This window comes from Nerophis lumbriciformis, linkage group LG18 (assembly GCF_033978685.3).
Source record: "Nerophis lumbriciformis linkage group LG18, RoL_Nlum_v2.1, whole genome shotgun sequence".
Lineage (NCBI taxonomy): Eukaryota > Metazoa > Chordata > Actinopteri > Syngnathiformes > Syngnathidae > Nerophis > Nerophis lumbriciformis.
The window spans coordinates 4,202,564-4,215,448 of NC_084565.2; the positions used below are offsets into that span (position 1 = coordinate 4,202,564).

General features: G+C 37.3%; 1 protein-coding gene across 1 annotated transcript in view; it reads right to left on the bottom strand.

The window, feature by feature from the left end:
• Nucleotides 1–12,885, bottom strand: part of sh3rf1 (SH3 domain containing ring finger 1) — a 91,820-nt gene that overhangs the window by 29,153 nt on the left and 49,782 nt on the right. Inside the window, exons 3-4 of the mRNA XM_061977500.2 lie at nucleotides 9,539–9,814; nucleotides 5–100 (exon numbers count right to left, since the gene is read on the bottom strand). Of these exons, the coding sequence (XP_061833484.2) occupies nucleotides 5–100; nucleotides 9,539–9,814 (372 nt within the window). The remainder of the gene's footprint in view (nucleotides 1–4; nucleotides 101–9,538; nucleotides 9,815–12,885) is intronic.

Below are 12,885 nucleotides of genomic sequence, written 5' to 3' on the forward strand. Positions count from 1 at the left end.
TTACCTCCACGTAGGAAATGGGGAAAATGCCAATTTTATCTCCCAGCATGCCCTCTGCCCAGTTCTCATCCACTCTGCGGATGACGGTGAGAACATGGTCCTGCAACACAACACAACACAACATAACACAACATAACACAACACACCTGCATGAAGGAAGCACCTGAGGGTCACCTGACCAAAATCATACCTTTCAAAATAAAAGGAACCACAAACATATTTCCCTTTTCAATCAAAGAAGAATTGTCATGAAATAAGACTGCTGGATAACAACAAGTACACAACAACAACACGATGTGTTACCTAAATAAGTGATGATGTTGTGTAGTGGTAGATAACAACAAGTACACAACAACAACAACAAGATGTGTTACCTAAATAAGTGATGATGTTGTGTAGTGGTAGATAACAAGTACACAACAACAACAAGATGTGTTACCTAAATAAGTGATGATGTTGTGTAGTGGTAGATAACAACAAGTACACAACAACAAGATGTGTTACCTAAATAAGTGATGATGTTGTGTAGTGGTAGATAACAAGTACACAACAATAACAAGATGTGTTACCTAAATAAGTGATGATGTTGTCTAGTGGTAGATAACAAGTACACAACAACAAGATGTGTTACCTAAATAAGTGATGATGTGTAGTGGTAGATAACAAGTACACAACAACAACAAGATGTGTTACTTAAATAAGTGATGATGTTGTGTAGGGGTGGATAAAAAGTACACAACAATAACAAGATGTGTTACCTAAATAAGTGTTGATGTTGTGTAGTGGTAGATAACAAGTACACAAATATAACAAGATGTGTTACCTAAATAAGTGATGATGTTGTGTAGTGGTAGATAACAAGTACACAACAACAACAACAACAAGATGTGTTACCTAAATAAGTGATGATGTTGTGTAGTGGTAGATAACAAGTACACAACAATAACAAGATGTGTTACCTAAATAAGTGATGATGTTGTGTATTGGTAGATAACAAGTACACAACAATAACAAGATGTGTTACCTAAATAAGTGATTATGTAGTGTAGTGGTAAATAACAAGTACACAACAACAACAAGATGTGTTACCTAAATAAGTGATAATGTTGTGTAGTGGTAGATAACAAGTACACAACAATAACAAGATGTGTTACCTAAATAAGTGATGATGTTGTGTAGTGGTAGATAACAAGTACACAACAATAACAACAAGATGTGTTACCTAAATAAGTGATGATGTTGTGTAGTGGTAGATAACAAGTACACAACAACAACAAGATGTGTTACCTAAGTAAGTGATTATGTAGTGTAGTGGTAGATAACAAGTACACAACAACAACAAGATGTGTTACCTAAATAAGTGATAATGTTGTGTAGTGGTAGATAACAAGTACACAACAATAACAAGATGTGTTACCTAAATAAGTGATGATGTTCTGTAGTGGTAGATAACAAGTACACAACAATAACAACAAGATGTGTTACCTAAATAAGTGATGATGTTGTGTAGTGGTAGATAACAAGTACACAACAACAACAAGATGTGTTACCTAAATAAGTGATTATGTTGTGTAGTGGTAGATAACAAGTACACAACAACAACAAGATGTGTTACCTAAGAAAGTGATGATGTTGTGTAGTGGTAGATAACAAGTACACAACAATAACAAGATGTGTTACCTAAATAAGTGATGATGTTGTGTAGTGGTAGATAACAAGTACACAACAATAACAAGATGTGTCACCTAAATAAGTGATGATGTTGTCTAGTGGTAGATAACAACAAGTACACAATAACAAGATGTGTTACCTAAATAAGTGATGATGTAGTGTAGTGGTAGATAACAAGTACACAACAACAACAAGATGTGTTGCCTAAATAAGTAATAATATTGTGTAGTGGTAGAAAACAAGTACACAACAATAACAAGATGTGTTACCTAAATAAGTCATGATGTTGTGTAGTGGTAAATAACAAGTACACAACAGCAACAACAACATGTGTTACCTAAATAAGTGATGATGTTCTGTAGTGGTAGATAACACATCTTGTTATTGTTGTTGTGTACTTGTTAGCTAAATAATTGATGATGTTGTAGAGTGGTAGATAACAAGTACACAACAATTACAAGATATGTTACCCAAATAAGTGATGATATTGTGTAGTGAGAGACAACAAGTACACAACAACAACACGAACAAGATGGGTTAACTAAATAATTGATGATGTTGTGTAGTGGTAGATAACAAGTACACAACAACAAGACGTGTTACCTAAACAAGTGATGTAGTTGTGTAGTGGTAGATAACAACAAGTACACAACGACAACAAGAAGTGTTACCTAAAGAAGTGATGTGTAGTGGTAGATAACAACAAGTACACAACAACAACAAGACGTGTTACCTAAATAAGTGATGATGTTGTTGTATAGTAGTAGATAACAACAAGTACACAACAACAAGATGTGTTACCTAAATAAGTGATGATGTTGTGTCATGGTAGATAACAACAAGTACACAACAACAACAACAACAACAAGATGTGTTACCTAGATAAGTGATGATGTTGTGTATTAGTAGATACAAAGTACACAACAACAACAAGATGTGTTACCTGAATAAGTGATGATGTGTAGTGGTAGATAACAAGTACACAACAACAACAACAACAAGATGTGTTACCTAAATAAGTGATGATGTTGTCTCGTGGTAGATAACAAGTACACAACAACAACAAGATGTGTTACCTTAATAAGTTATGTTGTTGTGTAGTGGCAGATAACAAGTACACAACAATAACAAGATGTGTTACCTAAATAAGTGATGATGTTGTGTAGTAGTAGATAAAAAGTACACAACAACAGTATGTGCTACCTAAATAAGTAATGATGTTGTGTAGTGGTAGATAACAAGTACACAACAATAACAAGATGTGTTACCTAAATAAGTGATGTTGTGTAGTGGTAAATAACAAGTACACAACAACAACAACATGTGTTACCTAAATAAGTGATGATGTTGTGTAGTAGTATATAAGAAGTACACAACAATAACAAGATGTGTTACCTAAATAAGTGATGATGTTGTGTAGTAGTAGATAAAAAGTACACAACAACAGTATGTGCTACCTAAATAAGTAATGATGTTGTGTAGTGGTAGATAACAAGTACACAACAACAACAAGATGTTTTACCTAAATAAGTGATGATGTTGTGTAGTGGTAGATAACAAATACACAACAACAACAAGATGTGTTACCTAAATAAGTGATGTTGTTGTATGGTAGTAGATAACAACAAGTACACAAGAAGATGTGTTACCTAAATAAGTGATGTTGTTGTATGGTAGTAGATAACAACAAGTACCCAACAACAACAAGATGGGTTGATAAAATAATTGATGATGTTGTGTAGTGGTAGATAACAACAAGTACACAACAACAACAAGACGTGTTACCTAAATAAGTGATGATGTTGTGTAGTGGTAGATAACAACAAGTACACAACAACAAGATGTGTTAACTAAATAAGTGATGATGTTGTTGTATAGTAGTGGATAACAACAAGTACACAACAAGAAGATGTGTTACCTAAATAAGTGATGCTGTTGTGTAGTGGTAGATAACAAGTACACAACAGCAACAAGAAGAAGATGTTTTACCTCAATAAGTGATGTTGTTGTGTAGTGGTAGATAACAACAAGTACACAACAACAACAAGACGTGTTACCTAAATAAGTGATGATGTTGTTGTATAGTAGTAGATAACAACAAGTACACAACAACAAGATGTGTTACCTAAATAAGTGATGATGTTGTTGTATAGTAGTAGATAACAAGTACACAACAACAACAAGATGTGTTACCTAAATAAGTGATGATGTTGTGTCGTGGTAGATAACAACAAGTACACAACAACAACAAGATGTGTTACCTAAATAAGTACTGATGTGTAGTGGTAGATAACAAGTACACAACAACAAAAACAAGATGTGTTAACTAAATAAGTGATGTTGTTGTATAGGAGTAGATAACAACAAGTACACAACAACAACAAGATGGGTTAATTAAATAATTGATGATATTGTGTAGTGGTAGATAACAAGTACACAACAGCAACAACAAGACGTATTAGCTAAATAATTGATGATGTTGTGTAGTGGTAGATAACAAGTACACAACAACAACAAGACGTGTTACCTAAATAAGTGATGATGTTGTGTAGTGGTAGATAACAACAAGTACACAACAACAACAAGATGTGTTAACTAAATAAGTGATGATGTTGTTGTATAGTAGTAGATAACAAGTACACAACAAGAAGATGTGTTACCTAAATAAGTGATGTTGTTGTATGGTAGTAGATAACAACAAGGACCCAACAACAATAAGATGGGTTAATAAAATAATTGATGATGTTGTGTAGTGGTAGATAACAAGTGCACAACAGCAACAACAAGACGTATTAGCTAAATAATTGATGATGTTGTGTAGTGGTAGATAACAAGTACACAACAACAACAAGACATGTTACCTAAATAAGTGATGATGTTGTGTAGTGGTAGATAACAAGTACACAACAACAACAAGATGTGTTAACTAAATAAGTGATGATGTTGTTGTATAGTAGTAGATAACAAGTACACAACAAGAAGATGTGTTACCTAAATAAGTGATGTTGTGTAGTGGTAGATAACAAGTACACAACAACAACAACAACAAGATGTTTTACCTCAATAAGTGATGTTGTTGTGTAGTGGTAGATAACAACAAGTACACAACAACAACAACAAGATGTGTTACCTAAATAAGCGATGTGTAGTGGTAGATAACAAGTAGACAACAACAACAAGATGTGTTACCTAAATAAGTGATAATGTTGGGTAGTGGTAGATAACAAGTACATAACAACAACAAGACGTGTTACCTAAATAAGTGATGATGTTGTTGTATAGTAGTAGATAACAACAAGTACACAACAACAAGATGTGTTACCTAAATAAGTGATGATATTGTTGTATAGTAGTAGACAACAACAAGTACACAACAACAAGATGTGTTACCTAAATAAGTGATGATGTTGTGTCGTGGTAGATAACAACAAGTACATAACAACAACAAGACGTGTTACCTAAATAAGTGATGATGTTGTGTCATGGTAGTAACAACAAGTACACAACAACAACAACAAGATGTGTTACCTAAATAAGTGATGATGTTGTGTCGTGGTAGATAACAAGTACACAACAACAACAAGACGTGTTACCTAAAAAAGTACTGATGTGTAGTGGTAGATAACAAGTACACAACAACAAAAACAAGATGTGTTAACTAAATAAGTGATGTTGTTGTATAGTAGTAGATAACAACAAGTACAACAACAACAAGATGGGTTAATTAAATAATTGATGATGTTGTGTAGTGGTAGATAACAAGTACACAACAGCAACAACAAGACGTATTAGCTAAATAATTGATGATGTTGTGTAGTGGTAGATAACAAGTACACAACAACAACAAGATGTGTTAACTAAATAAGTGATGATGTTGTTGTATAGTAGTAGATAACAACAAGTAGACAACAAGAAGACGTGTTACCTAAATAAGTGATGTTGTTGTATGGTAGTAGATAACAACAAGTACCCAACAACAACAAGATGGGTTAATAAAATAATTGATGATGTTGTGTAGTGGTAGGTAATAAGTACACAACAGCAACAACAAGACGTATTAGCTAAATAATTGATGATGTTGTGTAGTGGTAGATAACAAGTACACAATAACAACAAGATGTGTTAACTAAATAAGTGATGATGTTGTTGTATAGTAGTAGATAACAACAAGCACACAACAAGAAGATGTGTTACCTAAATAAGTGATGTTGTTGTGTAGTGGTAGATAACAAGTACACAACAGCAACAACAAGAAGATGTTTTACCTCAATAAGTGATGTTGTGTAGTGGTAGATAACAAGTACACAACAACAACAAGATGTGTTACCTAAATAAGTGATAATGTTGGGTAGTGGTAGACAACGAGTACCCAACAACAACAAGATGGGTTAATAAAATAATTGATGATGTTGTGTAGTGGTAGATAACAAGTACACAACAGCAACAACAAGAAGATGTTTTACCTCAATAAGTGATGTTGTTGTGTAGTGGTAGATAACAAGTACACAACAACAACAAGACATGTTACCTAAATAAGTGATGATGTTGTGTAGTGGTAGATAACAAGTACACAATAACAACAAGATGTGTTAACTAAATAAGTGATGATGTTGTTGTATAGTAGTAGATAACAACAAGAACACAACAAGAAGATGTGTTACCTAAATAAGTGATGTTGTTGTGTAGTGGTAGATAACAAGTACACAACAGCAACAACAAGAAGATGTTTTACCTCAATAAGTGATGTGTGTAGTGGTAGATAACAAGTACACAACAACAACAAGATGTGTTACCTAAATAAGTGATAATGTTGTGTAGTGGTAGATAACAAGTACACAACAACAACAAGATGTGTTACCTAAATAAGTGATAATGTTGGGTAGCGGTAGATAACAAGTACACAACAACAACAAGACGTGTTACCTAAATAAGTGATGATGTTGTTGTATAGTAGTAGATAACAACAAGTACACAACAACAAGATGTGTTACCTAAAGAAGTGATGATGTTGTTGTATAGTAGTAGATAACAACAAGTACACAACAACAAGATGTGTTACCTAAATAAGTGATGATGTTGTGTCGTGGTAGATAACAACAAGTACATAACAACAACAAGACATGTTACCTAAATAGGTGATGATGTTGTGTCGTGGTAGTAACAACAAGTACACAACAACAACGAGATGTGTTACCTAAATAAGTGATGATGTTGTGTTGTGGTAGATAATAACAAGTACACAACAACAACAAGACGTGCTACCTAAATAAGTACTGATGTGTAGTGGTAGAAAACAAGTACACAACAACAAAAACAAGATGTGTTAACTAAATAAGTGATGTTGTTGTATAGTAGTAGATAACAACAAGTACACAACAACAACAAGATGGGTTAATTAAATAATTGATGATGTTGTGTAGTGGTAGATAACAAGTACACAACAGCAACAACAAGACGTATTAGCTAAATAATTGATGATGTTGTGTAGTGGTAGATAACAAGTACACAACAACAACAAGACGTGTTACCTAAATAAGTGATGATGTTGTGTAGTGGTAGATAACAACAAGTACACAACAACAAGATGTGTTAACTAAATAAGTGATGATGTTGTTGTATAGTAGTAGATAACAACAAGTACACAACAAGAAGATGTGTTACCTAAATAAGTGATGTTGTTGTATGGTAGTAGATAACAACAAGTACCAAACAACAACAAGATGGGTTAATAACATAATTGATGATGTTGTGTAGTGGTAGATAACAAGTACACAACAGCAACAACAAGACGTATTAGCTAAATAATTGATGATGTTGTGTAGTGGTAGATAACAAGTACACAACAACAACAAGACATGTTACCTAAATAAGTGATGATGTTGTGTAGTGGTAGATAACAAGTACACAACAACAACAAGATGTGTTAACTAAATAAGTGATGATGTTGTTGTATAGTAGTAGATAACAACAAGTACACAACAACAAGATGTGTTACCTAAATAAGTGATGATGTTGTGTCGTGGTAGATAACAACAAGTACACAACAACAACAACAACAACAACAAGATGGGTTAATTAAATAATTGATGATGTTGTGTAGTGGTAGATAACAAGTACACAACAGCAACAACAAGACGTATTAGCTAAATAATTGATGATGTTGTGTAGTGGTAGATAACAACAAGTACACAACAACAACAAGACGTATTAGCTAAATAATTGATGATGTTGTGTAGTGGTAGATAACAACAAGTACACAACAACAACAAGATGTGTTACCTAAATAAGTGATAATGTTGTGTAGTGGTAGATAACAACAAGTACACAACAACAACAACAAGACGTGTTAACTAAATAAGTGATGAGGTTGTTGTATAGTAGTAGATAACAAGTACACAACAAGAAGATGTGTTACCTAAATAAGTGATGTTGTTGTGTAGTGGTAGATAACAAGTACACAACAAGAAGATGTGTTACCTAAATAAGTGATGTTGTTGTGTAGTGGTAGATAACAACAAGTACACAAGAAGAAGATGTGTTACCTAAATAAGTGATGTTGTTGTGTAGTGGTAGATAACAACAAGTACACAAGAAGAAGATGTGTTACCTAAATAAGTGATGTTGTTGTGTAGTGGTAGATAACAACAAGTACACAACAACAACAAGATGTGTTACCTAAATAAGTGATAATGTTGTGTAGTGGTAGATAACAACAAGTACACAACAACAACAACAAGACGTGTTAACTAAATAAGTGATGAGGTTGTTGTATAGTAGTAGATAACAAGTACACAACAAGAAGATGTGTTACCTAAATAAGTGATGTTGTTGTGTAGTGGTAGATAACAAGTACACAACAAGAAGATGTGTTACCTAAATAAGTGATGTTGTTGTGTAGTGGTAGATAACAACAAGTACACAAGAAGAAGATGTGTTACCTAAATAAGTGATGTTGTTGTATGGTAGTAGATAACAAGTACCAAACAACAACAAGATGGGTTAATAACATAATTGATGATGTTGTGTAGTGGTAGATAACAAGTACACAACAGCAACAACAAGACGTATTAGCTAAATAATTGATGATGTTGTGTAGTGGTAGATAACAAGTACACAACAACAAGACATGTTACCTAAATAAGTGATGATGTTGTGTAGTGGTAGATAACAACAAGTACACAACAACAACAAGATGTGTTAACTAAATAAGTGATGATGTTGTTGTATAGTAGTAGATAACAACAAGTACACAACAACAAGATGTGTTACCTAAATAAGTGATGATGTTGTGTCGTGGTAGATAACAACAAGTACACAACAACAACAACAACAAGATGGGTTAATTAAATAATTGATGATGTTGTGTAGTGGTAGATAACAAGTACACAACAGCAACAACAAGACGTATTAGCTAAATAATTGATGATGTTGTGTAGTGGTAGATAACAACAAGTACACAACAACAACAAGATGTGTTACCTAAATAAGCGATGTTGTGTAGTGGTAGATAACAACAAGTACACAACAACAACAAGATGTGTTACCTAAATAAGTGATAATGTTGTGTAGTGGTAGATAACAACAAGTACACAACAACAACAACAAGACGTGTTAACTAAATAAGTGATGAGGTTGTTGTATAGTAGTAGATAACAAGTACACAACAAGAAGATGTGTTACCTAAATAAGTGATGTTGTTGTGTAGTGGTAGATAACTAGTACACAACAAGAAGATGTGTTACCTAAATAAGTGATGTTGTTGTGTAGTGGTAGATAACAACAAGTACACAAGAAGAAGATGTGTTACCTAAATAAGTGATGTTGTTGTGTAGTGGTAGATAACAAGAAGAAGAAGAAGACGTGTTACCTTGGAAAAGGGCAAACAGTCTTTGTCGGCCTCCTTGTCCTTCACCTCAAAGTCGTACAGTGCCTTGCATTGAGGCGGCGGCTGAGGCAGCGGCTTGATGACCTGCACAAAGTTGGTGGGGAAAAAGCCGTGGACGCCGCCCATCTCGCCGTGGTACCAGTTGTCGTCCACTTGCCGGCGCAGGATGATGACGTCGCCCTTGTTGAACTTGAGGTCCCCCGGCTCCTTGCCGTCGTAGTTGTGGAGCGCCTTGGCACACGGCAGCTGGGACACACCCTGCTGGCACAGGACACGTGCTCAACAACTGTCTGTGTTTAAGGACAGCAGGCAGGGACAACAACAGGAACACAATATCTGGGAGGAACAACAGGAATACAATATCTGGAGGAACAACGGGAACACAATATCTGGACAGACAACGGGGACACAATATCTGGGGGAACAACAGGACACAATATCTGGGGGAACAACGGGGACACAATATCTGGAGGGACAACAGGTACACAATATCTGGAGAGACAATGGGAACACAATATCTCGGAAGAACAACGGGGACACAATATCTGGAGGAACAACGGGGACACATTATCTGGAGGGACAACGGGGACACATTATCTGGAGGGACAACGGATACACATTATCTGGAGGCACAATGGGGACACATTATCTTGAAGGACCAATGGGAACACAATATCTCGGAAGAACAACGGGGTCACAATATCTGGAGGAACAATGGGGACACATTATCTGGGAGGAACAACGGGGACACATTATCTTGAAGGACCAACGGGGACACAATATATGGAAGGACAATAGGGACACAATATCTGGGAGGAACAATAAGGACACAATATCTGGAGGGACAACGGGGACACATTATCTCGAAGGACCAAGGGGAACACAATATCTCATCGGACCAACGGGGACACATTATCTGGGAGGAACAACGGGGACACAATATCTTGAAGGACCAACGGAGACACAATATCTGGAGGGACAACGGGAACACATTATCTTGAAGGACCAACGGGAACACATTATCTTGAAGGACCAACGGGGACACAATATCTCGGAGGAACAACGGGGACACAATATCTTGAAGGACCAACGGGAACACATTATCTTGAAGGACCAACGGGGACACAATATCTCGGAGGAACAACGGGGACACAATATCTGGAGGAACAATGGGGACACATTATCTGGGAGGAACAACGGGGACACATTATCTTGAAGGACCAACGGGGACACAATATATGGAAGGACAATAGGGACACAATATCTGGGAGGAACAATAAGGACACAATATCTGGAGGGACAACGGGGACACATTATCTCGAAGGACCAAGGGGAACACAATATCTCGGAGGAACAACGGGGACACATTATCTGGGAGGAACAACGGGGACACAATATCTTGAAGGACCAACGGAGACACAATATCTGGAGGGACAACGGGAACACATTATCTTGAAGGACCAACGGGAACACATTATCTTGAAGGACCAACGGGGACACAATATCTCGGAGGAACAACGGGGACACAATATCTTGAAGGACCAACGGGAACACATTATCTTGAAGGACCAACGGGGACACAATATCTCGGAGGAACAACGGGGACACAATATCTTGAAGGACCAACGGGGACACAATATCTGGAGGGACAACGGGAACACATTATCTTGAAGGACCAACGGGGACACAATATCTCGGAGGAACAACGGGGACACAATATCTTGAAGGACCAACGGGGACAGAATATCTGGAGGGATAACGGGGACACATTATCTTGAAGGACCAACGGGGACACAATATATGGAAGGACAACGGGGACACATTATCTTGAAGGACCAACGGGGACACAATATATGGAAGGACAACGGGGACACAATATCTCGAAGGACCAACGGGGACACAATATCTCGAAGGACCAACGGGGACACAATATCTCGGAGGAACAATGGGGACACAATATCTTGAAGGACCAACGGGGACACATTATCTTGAAGGACCAACGGGGACACAATATATGGGGGGAACAACAAGGACACAATATCTGGAGGGACAACGGGGACACATTATCTTGAAGGACCAACAGGGACACAATATATGGGGGGACAATAGGGACACAATATCTGGAGGGACAGCGGGAACACATTATCTCGTAGGAACAACGGGAACACATTATCTGGAGTAACAACGGGGACACAATATATGTAAGGACAATAGGGACACAATATATGGAGGGACAACAGGAACACAATATATGGAGGGACAACAGGAACACATTATCTTGAAGGACCAACAGGGACACAATATCTCATAGGACCAATGGGGACACAATATCTGGGGGAACAACGGGGACACAATATCTGGGGGAACAACGGGGACACAATATCTGGGGGAACAACGGGGACACAATATCTGGGTGAACAACAGGGACACAATATCTGGAGAGACAATGGGAACACAATATCTCGGAAGAACAATGGGGACACAATATCTGCAGGGACAACGGGGACACATTATCTCAAAGGACCAAGGGGAACACAATATCTCGGAAGAACAACGGGGACACATTATCTGGGAGGAACAACGGGGACACAATATCTGGAGAGACAATGGGAACACAATATCTCGGAAGAACAATGGGGACACAATATCTGGAGAGACAATGGGAACACAATATCTCGGAAGAACAATGGGGACACAATATCTGCAGGGACAACGGGGACACATTATCTCAAAGGACCAAGGGGAACACAATATCTCGGAAGAACAACGGGGACACATTATCTGGGAGGAACAACGGGGACACAATATCTTGAAGGACCAACGGGGACACAATATCTGGAAGGACCAACAGGGACACAATATCTCATCGGACCAACGGGGACACAATATCTGGAGGGACAACGGGGACACATTATCTCAAAGGACCAAGGGGAACACAATATCTCATCGGACCAACGGGGACACATTATCTGGAGGGACAACGGATACACATTATCTGGAGGGACAACGGCAACACATTATCTTGAAGGACCAACGGGGACACAATATCTTGAAGGACCAACGGGGACACAATATCTGGAGGGACAACGGATACACAATATCTGGAGGGACAACGGGGACACATTATCTTGAAGGACCAACGGGGACACAATATCTGGGAGGAACAACGGGGACACAATATATGGAAGGACAATAGGGACACAATATCTGGGAGGAACAACAAGGACACAATATCTGGAGGGACAACGGGGACACATTATCTTAAAGGACCAACAGGGACACAATATCTCATCGGACCAACAGGGACACATTATCTGGGAGGAACAACG